Raw genomic sequence first — 12,365 nt, 5'->3', positions numbered from 1 at the left:
TAAAGGTCCCGGGCCCTAAGGAAGCCAGACTATTCTCCGACAGGGCTTTTTCAGTGATGGCTCCGACCTGGTGGAATGCTCTGTCCCACGAGATTAGGGCCGTGCATGACTTGATCTCCTTCCACAGGGCCTGTAAGACAGAGCTATTCCGCCTGGCCTTCAATTTGAATTACCGGTAGCCTGATCCTCTGTTCCCGTTTCCCTTTCCTCTTCTATAAAGAAACCTTTTCTGGGACCCCACATTTAAATTCTTCCCTGGTCTGATTGCTGGCCCTAGTAGGACCAGCTTGGCCAGTTAGATGTCTACTGACTGGGTTTTTTTTTTTTCCTTCCACAAAATGACCCCTGATTTTTTGAATTTTAATGATATTGACGCTGCATTTTATGTTGTATTCTATGCTGTTTTAAAGTCACATTTTAATCAATGTTTTATATTTGCTGTTAGCCGCATTGAGCCCGGTTTTTAAACTGGGAATGGTGGGGTATAAATAAAATTTATTATTGTTGTTGTTTTTTGTTGTTGTTATTATGCGTTTGAGCCCCACGTTGGGCAAAGGATACCCACATTGCAGGGATTGGACTAGGCGACCCCTGTGGTCGCTTCTCACTCAACAACTCTCTGAGTCTTGAATAATGCCTTCATACTTTTTGCAGCTTTCTTGAATCTGATTGTTAACCGTGCTGGTATCCTCATGAACATGTCTGGCCCTTCTGTTAAAGCTGAGTTTTTGTTACAATGGTTTCAAACAGCCTTCAAGTTTCCTGAACAGATTTGACCAAATTCTGATGCTCCTTTCAGCTTACTTTCTGTCTGATATGATGGTTTGGAGGTGTTCTTTTAATAGACCATCTATCTACAATGTATGTTCCAGGTTCAATATTCTGCCTGAATGATAGAAAAGAACATTTATTTATTTATTTATTTATTTATTTATTTATTTATTTATTTATTTTACTGTTTCAAATATGAATTTGGACTTGGAGAAAAACAGACAGAAAGTTGACTGCTGAAATGTTACACTGATGTGGCTGCAAACTTTGTTCTTTGGGGATCTCTGCAAGATCCACAGTTATAGGCACACCCTAAATTCCAGTATGCTCTGTGTTTATATTTTGTAGGTATTGCAAAGGCACCATAAGTTTCACCATATGGGATACACTCTGTAAAGAAGCTACCCTTTGAACCTCCTACTGTTTGGGAAAGCTGGCCAGGGGCTGCTGTCTTCATAGCAATATCATGCCTATATATCTAATTAACAAAATTAAAAGACAACTGGGTCAGTTGTCATCTTTAAATTTACTTTGCCCCGTATACAATGTGTGGATGAATTGAACTGTTGAACTGTTTAGTGTAATGACTGCCCAGTGATTTAAACTTATATGACACTTCAGAGAGTTAAGTAAATGCTGGGAGATCCAAGGAGAATGATTACTCTGAAGAGCCATACATTGATGTTGCAAATAGATAAAAATTAGACAGACTAAAATAGGGATAATTGTTTACAGAACTCTCATCTTGTATGTTGTTCTAAAGTTTTGTTTGCTGCAAAAAGGAAAGACAGAAAGAAGCACAATTTGATTATAAATAGTGTTTCTGTCTCTCCTTTTTTGCAGTAAATGTAACTTTAAAACAACATACAAGATGAGAGTTCTATAAACAATTGTCAAAGCAATTGTATTTACTTTAGGGTGTGGTGGCTTAATTGTTCTGGTGCAGGGTGGACAGCATCAATGTTGCAAGCCACCCCAATCTCCAAGCAGTACAGGATTCCAGTGGTTCCAGGCACTTACTCAGGGTTCAGTTTCTTTGGAATGAGGGACAGTGGAGACCATGGTGTCTTTATGATATCTGTTTTATTTATACATACCGCTAAATACAACCTGAACCTACAATGGTTAATGTTCACAGCTTTAACAACCCCAGAAGGTCTTGCTTCTCCCATAGTTACAGCCTTAGATTCAAGCAGAAATCGAGCATGGCACTCACTCTCTGGCTTCTGTCTGCTTCTAGCTACACACACACACACACACACACACACACACACACACACACACACACACTGCTTTGGCTATTAGTTACAGGTAGTTACAGTGTGTATCTGAAGAAGTGTACATGCACACGAAAGCTCATACCAAGAACAAACTTAGTTGGTCTCTAAGGTGCTACTGGAAGGAATTTTTATTTTTTATTTTTGCTTTGGCTATTGACTTTCTCAGTACTCAGGGGAGGGGGGAGAGGGGAAGGGGAGGGGGCCCACCCATTTCCCCTCTAGCACAGAGCAGCTTTGTCAGACTACCCATACCTGGCCCTTGCCTGGCTAATTCAACAATGGAATATACCATTAGATTTTAACCCTTGCTAGATCCAAAAATTAGAAGGGATTCATACAGCCTAACTCACCCCACAACTCACAACAGTACTTTGATGAATTGAAGCCTGAAACTAGCACTGACACCTTATACCTGTGTAGTCTTTCCTTAAAGTGTTTCATTTGGGGGGGGGGGGAGAATTTGCAGTTTATGGGATTATGACTTTGTTATAGCTCATGCCCCAGCTAGAAAAATTACTGTCGTTGGTTTTGGGATCAATAATTTAGGTCCAGGGAAAGTCTATTGTTAAATATTTTGGCAGGCTATTGTGGAAGTATGCCTAGAAATGAGACACATCTGTCAGTTATAAGTAAAATAGAGCAGAATCATGAATAGTGGTGGCCAGAAGGATCTGGGCCATCAGTAGCAGCTGATGGGAGGCAGGAAAGTTAATTGAATTGAGCTTGAGTTATAAAATGCAATTGTTAGGGCCCCTGGGAGGTCTGGCTAATGTGTGGTCCTGTAAATGTTGTTTTACTGAAGTGAACATAGAATGCTATTATGGGCCATTCCCATAATAACCACTCCCTAGAAGTGAGTGTACCCAACCCTGTTCCTAGCAGGACACCTGGCACAATGCAGATTTCTACCCAGAGGTCTCATTTGTGCTGCAGTCTGCAAGCAGGTAGGAAACAGCAGCAGGTGGGAGTGCCACTGTTTCTTACTTTCTTCATACTCTGGACAAAGGAGAGAGGGTGCTTAATCTCTTTCAAGCCCTCTGTGCATGCCAGAGTGACCTACGGAAGGGCTCGTTGTTGTCACAAATAGTGACTGGCTAGTAAGCCAAACCAACATTTGTTAACTCATGCAGCTAATTATACATAACTTTACCAGTGTGTTAAATATATATTTTGTTAAGAGTAACTGAAAGGAGCCTCTGCTGAAACTGTGATGCTACTATATTAGATGATATATAGTTCTTACCTGGCATTTGTGAGAAGAGCACATAATAGAGGTGAGATAAGTGGCACAGTTGTGCACAGCTCTGCTATGTAGGTAAGGATATTTATAGTATTATGTGAAAATGCCCTGCCTTGTGGCAGCCCCAGAGATGTGCTGACTCATTTGATAAATATGGGGATGCTAAAACTGAGTAGTCTTCTTTGTAATATAATGAGACCCAGTGCTTTTATTGGAGCAAGTTTTCCCCCACCCTCACAATTTTATTAATTAAAAATAATCTCAACAACAGTCTTGTTGTGAGCTCTTACACTGCTTTTTTTAAAAAAACCAAACACAAATGTTTTTCATAGATATCAACTCTGTTTTTAATATGAGTATTTTGCAACTCTTTATTGTTGACATTGATGAATTATGACAAGTGTTTTATTTTTCATTCCTTAGGCCAGGAAGATCCGAATAGCTTGCGGCACAAATACAACTTTATTGCAGATGTGGTAGAGAAGATAGCACCGGCTGTGGTTCACATTGAATTGTTTCGCAAGTAAACAAGAAATCCAAGTTTTATTATTTAACTGGTGACTTTATGGGTTTTGTGTGCTGTTGTGACAAACACTGATATATTTTAATGTTGTTTATGAATATAACATGTGTAATGTATGAATAGCATACTATTATTTTCTCAGTGACCAGCTTTTTTTTAAAAAAAAAAGTTATGCATTAATATGTGTGTTGTGAAAGTCCTTTATGTCTCATATTCTAAGGTATCATAAAACCAAATATATCATAATAGTGTGTAATGGTCATAGAAGCAGATTGTCTTTGCTATCTTCAGAAACTGCTTTGCTTCTTGATCTTGAAATTCTATGTCTTTTAGATTGCCTTTTTCAAAGAGGGAAGTTCCTGTTGCCAGTGGCTCAGGGTTTATTGTTTCTGAAGATGGACTGATAGTTACAAATGCTCACGTGGTTACCAACAAGAACAGAGTAAAAGTGGAACTGAAGAATGGTGAAACACGTGAAGCTAAAATTAAAGATATTGACGAGAAAGCAGATATTGCACTGATAAAAATAGACACTACGGTAAGTCAATTATGAGCAAGGGATTACTTATGCATCTGCTATTTGATTGATATTTATATATTCTTACATGAAAAAACTAGATTTATAGCAAACAATGGACTTGGAAAGAAGTTTGAATATGTTTACATGCCAAATGTATACTGTAGTTGAATCAAGTTTAAATAAAACTTTCAACCATATCAAGACACTTAGGATATCAGTATAGCAGCGGATTCAATACGTTTTGATTTGTAGTCATTTTAAAATTCACCTCCTGTGAGAGTGATGAAGTATCGGTCATCAAAAGGTCTAAAACTTTTTAGGGCTGCAAACTGGCAGAGTTGTTCAGCAAGACTAAAAAAAGAAAGTGCTGCATTTTTTTAAAAAATCCCCATTTCATATGATTCTGCAAGCATATAAGAGCAACTTAGCCATAATATGAGGAACTGATATAAATGCCAGAACCAGTTATTTGAATCATAGAATTGTAAAGTTGGAAAGGACCCTAAGGGTCATCTAGTCCAACCCCCTGCAATGCATGAATCTCAGCAAGCAGTCCCCAACTAATTTGAAACCATTCTGCACCCTGATTAGCTTTGCAAGTGTGCTAGGAGATTACTGCACCATTACCCGTTATTACCCATCTAGAAAGAGAGGCAATGATTGGCTGTGATAAAAATACACACAGTTGACACTTATTCAGTATTGCCATGCACAACGTTGACATACAGACACATGTTTCTACAGCCGTGCTTGGACCTGCAGCTTTTGTGCAAAGGCTGCACATGAGCAGAATAGGAATGAGCATGCTAAGCTCTGCCCCCATGTCACCATGCCTGCTGCCCACCACAGGTTAGGGGGGCAAAGTCTGAAGCAGGGAGCCTTTTCTACTTCTGAAGAATTCCTCTGTGATTTAGAACCCTGCTGAATTGTGTTCTAAATAATGTATGGAGTCCTCACTCTACCCTCCAAGTTGCAGAGAGCAGACAAAGGGGCAAAGGTTAGTGAGCTCATCCCCACTCCTGCGTACACATGTGCAGCCCACCAGAATAGGGCTCATGTATTTTCAATATCTACTTCCAAAGTCTGCTACTCTTTGACATGCAGTGCTCTGAATAAAGAATGCAGAGATGCTATCTAGGGCTGATGAGACGATGAGTGATGCAGTCCAACGACATGCAGTGGTTTGGCCTAATGCCACGGCTGGACCTTTCTTGTGTTTGGATCTGAATATACTCCTACCACGCACTCTTCAAGCCCACATACAAAGAAGGGCTTCTAGCGCACTGTCAGTATGGCTGGCAAATTATTTTTGCGGCGTCAAAACAGGCTGTTAATTCTGCATGGCTGCCTTCTTAACATGGGGTCACCTTGGGGCAAAAGGTACTTGCCTTTTCCAGGACGATGCTTCCTCCCATTCATGTGCGCTACAGAGTCCGTCTGGGAGCACAGGCTGTTACTGTGCAGATGTGCCCTAATTCAGTACTGCGGCCTTGGAAGGGGAAAGCACAATTAAGACATAACTCAAGTTCTTTGGAAAACATCTCCTGGCATGTTTTTGATTTCTGTCCGAAAACGTAGCAAGAATAATGTTTGTTTATGCCCTAGAGTGCACTCTGGTTTTCATGTGGTGAGCTTGCTTTGCCACTGTATTCGTGCAATTTCAAAACCTCCCATTAATGCACTGCAGGTGTGTGTTTGTGTGTGTGTGGGTGGGTGGGTTGGGTTATACAATTTGGCATATTTAAAGGGACAAATGCTGTTTTGTTTTCCATTGCTAAGTGCTCTGGGAAAATTAAAACACACACACACACACACACTACTTTATTCAGTATTTCAAACCCTATTGGGGCTATTGATCCAGAAGTTACTAAACTGCTCAGTCATTAGCACGTGGCTCCATCCTACTGCCTGGATGCCCCCCCCCCTTTTGCTGTGCTGTATAAACATTTTACTTAAATATGCAAAGAGAACCTCATGGGGGGAAGGATAGCTTTGAAGTGATGCACAGAGTGTTCGGGATGCCAGCTTTGCTCTTTTTATGTATTATTAAGGATTTTCATGCCTGTAGAACAGGCAGTGTCGGGGCATATATCTACGATAAAAAGCTGTACACATATTTTAAAATATTAGCTCATTTCAGATAGCTGTGATCAGCATAGGTAATGGGGATTATCCTCCCACGACTTTTTAGGGATCCGGAATGCTGATTCAGTGCAACTGAGAGTTAGCAGAAAGATTGGAAGAAATATTTTTTTAGTTTACACTTTCCCAGAGGTTTGGGCAGGAGGAGTTAAGAACATGTTGTATCTATACAGTGGGTGGAGCTTCCTTAGTTTACAGCGGTGGGCACTGTTGCAAGTTGGAGTTTTGGCAAGGATTATCAGAGGAAGTAAGCAGATGGACATACACAGTAGCTGAGTTCAGCAATTTCCTTTTAAGCATTGTTTCCTGGATTATTTTATGTATTGTTTCTGGAAAGGATGAAATGCTCCTGTGAAATGCTGTTCAGTTACAGTATTTTAGCTAATGCAAAGAGGCAGGGCGATCCAAAGGGGGCAGAGGAAGGAAAATCTGAAGCAGAGGATCTTCCAAAGCCAAAGCCCTGCTAGATTTATTCTGTGAACCGCCCTGAGACCTCTGGGTATAGGGCGGCATATTAATCCAATAAACAAACAAACAAACAAATAAAAGATTTAGCACTGGCACAGCAGAGCAGTATTTCTATCAACTTTCCATGCTTTTTTATTCTTATTTTTAAAAAAGCTTTGGTCCCAATGGAAAGCAAAGTAAGCATGTTGGCCTTGGGGACTATGTACTCCCCAACCCCCTAATCCATGGGTAGGCAAACTAAGGCACAGGGGCCAGATCTGACCCAATCACCTTCTCAATCCGGCCCGTGGATGGTCCGGGAATCAGCGTGTTTTTACATGAGCAGAATGTGTCATTTTATTTAAAATGCATCTCTGGGTTATTTGTGGGGCATAGGAATTCGTTCATATTTCCCCCCAAAAAAATATTGTCCAGCCCCCCCACAAGGTCTGAGGGACAGTGGACCGGCCCCCTGCTGAAAAAGTTTGTTGACCCCTGCAATCTGTGCCAAAACACATCCTCCAAAGCACCAGAGGAGGAGGGATAGCTGTGGAGGTTTCTGCAACTGCAACAAGGATGCTCCTTCCACAGAGAAGCAGATTCACAAAATCCTGTGGCCCCAGGACACCTTAGGACTGCATGCTAGGAAGTTGTATGTAGTCACATCACACATAACTAAAATCTATGTAGTTTCAAAACAAGTAATTTTATATGGCTTTTTGAGCACATTTCAACTTCTGTGTGTTACATGCAGCCTATTGAAATTCATTTTCTTCACTATATGCAGCATTATTCAGTTAATTAGTTCAATTAGTTTATTCCTACTAAGAGGAATATGTTTAACAAAGATTCTGACTGGGAGTATTAGACAAGTGCTCTTCTAATTATAAGCATTAGGCAACTAAATAGTGAGGTTAAAAACTTTACCTGCAATCACTTCCCTGCTATTTTGCCACTTACACTTCCATTGTGGTGTAGTGGTTAAGAGTGGTAGACTCATAATCTGGGGAACCGGGTTCGCGTCTCCACTCCCCCACATGCAGCTGCTGGGTGACCTTGGGCTAGTCACACTTCTCTGAAGTCTCTCAGCCCCAATTACCTCACAGAGTGTTTGTTGTGCCGGAGAAAGGGAAAGGAGAATGTTAGCCACTTTGAGACTCCTACAGGTAGTGAAAAGCAGGTATCAAATCCAAACTCTTCTTCTTCTTCTTCTTATTCATTAAATAAATAAATAAATAAATAAATAAATAAATAAATGCTTAATTTGTATAGCACATGGGCTTATTTATCATTTAATTTGATAGTAGTATTTAATGCATTTAAAAATGATTGTTGACTATATGATTCTTTTAACTGTATTTCTGAAGCAGAAGGGAATATTTCCTCCTTTGGCCAGATAATGCAAATATGAGTACTAAATTCTGTCATGGGATATGGAAAGTCTGCGGTTTAAAAAAAAAAAAAGCACAAGGCGACTTACTCTAAAGATTCCACACCACTGACATTTCTAAAACTCCTGTGTTCTTTCATTCCCAAGCATGCAATTTTCCTTTAAGTGATGGACTTCTGCCTTAGGACAGGCTGCTTTTCTAAACAGGAAAAGAAATTAAATAAAGTATTGAGTTACAGGCACCAGTAGAATGAACTGGTTTGCACTCACTAACCCATTTTTCCACGGAAAAGAATTTAGCTCAAATGAGAAACAGATCTGTTGGGATGTCCCCCTGCAGTTTCCATAAGGTTGTGCTGACCAAATGGAGATACATAGTAATATGGGATAATTTGAAGACATCTTGAAGAGTGAAGGTTCTTTATTAACTTTTTTCTCTAGGGAAGGAAATAATATTTTATTTCTGGAAAACTAACACAAGGGAAGCCCAAGGAAAGGAAGGGAGCTGTGAAAGTGAAACCATTAGTTGTCTTGTAGTGAGTTAGTCAACTGGTCCATCTAGCTTCAGGTCAGTTTTTGATTCACTTTGACCAAATAAGTCAGTCTCTCTGTCTGTCTCTGTCTCTGTCTCTGTCTCTGTCTCTGTCTCTCTCTCTCTCTCTCTCTCTCTCTCTCTCTCTCTCTCGCACACACACACACACACACAAACCAAACACATATTCTAAAAAGCAGTGCAAATAGGACTTAATGGAACTATAACCAAAGGGTTAATAAAGTTTTTCTGTTCCTTTAGCAAAAATAAACTGGACCAAAAACAACAACAACCCCTATCATTAATGCAGGTCACATATTGTGATTACATGATGACTGGTTGAAAGCCAAAACAAATGGAACTGAACAGACCTCCCACATAGAAGTTTCTATAGAAGAAAGCATAGAGTTGGAGTGTTCACCTTAGAAGCCAATAAGTCCTCATAGATCACTCTTCCCCTTTCCTGAACAGTGAGTGGTTCTCCCTAGACATTTTATTAATCACTTGGGCAGCTTGACTATACAAAACACAGCAACTTGGACTTAGAAATGTTGCCTCTCTTAGCTCCAAAACAAGTTCCTGAACATCTTACCAATTAGTTATCTGGATAACACAGTCCTGGTAATTGGGATGGATGCAGGAAATGCACCTCTTTCCTATTTAGAAGTTGCCAGAAATGTGCAGAGCTCTAAAATAACTCTCAAGGGTCGTAGAGAGGATACTGGTGGACACTGCTTATGTTTGATTTCTCAGATTTGAAGAAGAAATCCAACTGAGCAAACAATCATGTTCATTTCCAGTGCTTATGAAGTCTCTGTTAGACCAGTGGTATTCCAGATATTGCTGAACTACAACTCCCATCATATTTGTCTATTGGACTTGCCAACTGATGAGAGTCAAAGACCAACAGCACCATCCCTAGCTAACAGGACCAGTGGTCAGGGATGATGGGAATTGTAGTCCCAAAACATTTGGAGAGCCAAGTTTGGCCATGCCTGATCTAGAGTCACAAGTTCCTCTTATCTGTTGTAGATTAATAATCTCACCCACTTTGAAAATGCAGCTAACTAGATTAATACTGGGACAACCAGTGCATTCAGATTTAGTGATAAATTCTAGTTCATAAGTATGGGAATGAACCTATGTGAGCATCAGGACTCATATACTTCCCTCTTCAGCACAGTTGCAAGATCAGAAGCAATGGTCCCATTTTTCACTAAGCACCATTTATGTCTGAACAAACTGTGCTTAACCTTAACTGTGGTTTACTGAAACAAATTAATTTTGTATTTATGAAGCTGGCTTGTTTCAATAACCATAGTTAACATTAACCACCGTTTAGGGTTCAAAACAGAAGTGAACATTTCGGTTCACTTCCTTGTAGTTTCATCAAAGGAGATGTGGGAGTGCATGAGTCCAACGCTTGTCTAGGCTCATTCCCTTAATAACTATAGTTTCTTGTGATGTCTGAAAGCAACCATAAATCATATAATGTTTCTTATTAATTCAAAGTGTTCTGAACTAACCTTTGAAGTAAGGAGGCCTGGTTACTGAAAGGAGGATGGTTTCTCTATTAAGTTGCAAAAATGATTGTGTGTGACATGATCTAGTGTCTGCTGCAATATGGTGTAGCATCAGCCTTCCTCAACCTGTACCCTCTAGATATTTTGGTGTACAATTTCCATCCGCCAGAGTCAGTATGGCCAGAGATGAAAGGAGCTGTAGACCAAAACATGTGGAGGATACCAGGTTGGTGGAGAATAGTGCAGATGCTTCTGTGCCAGGAGACCTAATTACCTCCCTACCTGGCAGTCTTTTTTGCCATTTCACTGTTTGAGGTTTGCTTTTAGGGAGGTCTTAGTCTTCTGATGTGTTTTGAAAATACCTAGTGACTTTTGCCACAATTTACTAATAATTAAAAGAAAAATTACCACCTGAGCATGTGGAAATAGCTTTTAGAGCCTTTTTTGTTTTTGCTTTAAAAAAAATCTGCCTCCATTAGATCTCTTAAAACCACCAAGAGGTAAACTTATGAGAAGAAACTTTTTGAGGTCCGGTTATATGTTTTAGGGTCGAGATCACTTCCACGTGTTTTGTAAGAGGTACCTCTGAAACGCAACCAGTTTGTTTTTCAGAACTGCTGGCCATTAACATAAACACACACAGCTTGCTTTGCTGCTTTCCACACAGGCTGTGTACACAGAAAAATAGCCAAACCCCCCTCTGGTCACACAAATACAGTAACTGCAGTGCTACAGAGGGGAAGAGAAACCACATGAATGGATCAGACAAATAGTAGGGAAAGCAGTGGGTGAGAGAGAAATCAGGAGGGCAAAAGTTCGCATTCACTTCCTACTGCTGAAGCAGGTAGGCCTCAAGCAGTGTTGGTGGCCTAGAATCAAGTTCATCACCTGGGTTGGGCTTGGTTGGGGTCGGAGAAAGCCTGCAACTTGTTTTAGAGCACCAGGCCTCCAAAGACTCAAAAGGGTTGATTGTTTGTGGCAACAGTAATGAGGCAGGCACTGATACTGGATTAAACTATTGTCACAACTTTTATTGTATACAGCAACAACAACAAAAGTTACTGGGACTAGCTAAATTATTGGGGGTGGGGGCCTCAGTCGTGACTCTTTGCACCTGATGACTGGTCCGGCTGTCCATTCCTGCCCCTTAATTACCAAGACAGGAGTTTGACTAATATAATAAAGCATGCAATGAAAATCCAGTAATTATAACACTAACTACTCAAAAAGCCACTCAGGGGAAGGCGAAGACCATGCACGTCTTTGTCCAATCGGCATGGTGTCCAAAAATTTGTTCCTGGCTCCCTTAGAGAGCGACCCTCAGATGACTGAGGTAACTGTAATTCAGTTGTGACCTGCCAGATTTTGCTAAACTGCAACTCCCATCAGCCCCAGTAAGCACTCAAATTGAAAGGGATAATAAGTTGCGCATTTCCCCAGTTGTTCAGGAACAGCTGGTAGGTGTGCTTTCTTGCATGCGTCACCCTCACTTTCCAGTTTATTGAAAACAGGAAAGTAAGTCCTTGTATGAAATCCATTGCATCCTCTTCATAGCACTGGCTCAGTAAGATGGTTCCAGTTACAGAATTTTAAAAATTATGCAGACTGTGTTAGGCATTAAATACCGGTAGCTCCCCATATCACCGGAACACCGGAAGAAGAATCCCAGTGATTGTGTGTGTGTATGTGTACACCCACCCACCCACCATATTTTTCCGTTTATAAGACGCCTCCATATATAAGATGCCCCTTATTTTGGGGGACTCTGATGGGGGGGGGAGATGGCCCCCGTGTATAAGAGGCCCCAAATTTTGGACATTATTTTTTAGGAAAAAAACCTAATCTTATACAGTACACGAAAAATTCCGGTGTGTGTGTGTGTGTGTGTGTGTGTGTGTGTGTATAGGGCAAGCTGTGAAATAGAAATACCATATTTCCCAGGTCTCTATATCGCAAGGTGCCCATACCTCTGCTGTCTTTGTGAGTTTGTCATCTTG

The 12,365-nt window shown here is 40.5% G+C and overlaps 1 protein-coding gene across 1 annotated transcript in view; it reads left to right on the top strand.

Annotated features, from left to right (window-relative positions):
* HTRA1 (HtrA serine peptidase 1) overlaps positions 1-12,365 on the top strand; it is a 43,163-nt gene that overhangs the window by 18,889 nt on the left and 11,909 nt on the right. Inside the window, exons 2-3 of the mRNA XM_033149487.1 lie at positions 3,715-3,814; positions 4,148-4,352. Coding sequence (XP_033005378.1) covers positions 3,715-3,814; positions 4,148-4,352 — 305 coding nt within the window. The remainder of the gene's footprint in view (positions 1-3,714; positions 3,815-4,147; positions 4,353-12,365) is intronic.

The sequence above is a fragment of the Lacerta agilis genome, chromosome 5 (genome assembly GCF_009819535.1).
Source record: "Lacerta agilis isolate rLacAgi1 chromosome 5, rLacAgi1.pri, whole genome shotgun sequence".
Classification (NCBI taxonomy): Eukaryota; Metazoa; Chordata; class Lepidosauria; order Squamata; family Lacertidae; genus Lacerta; species Lacerta agilis.
The sequence above is the reverse complement of the archived record's forward strand: the minus strand, read 5'-3'. Positions and strand labels throughout refer to the sequence as shown.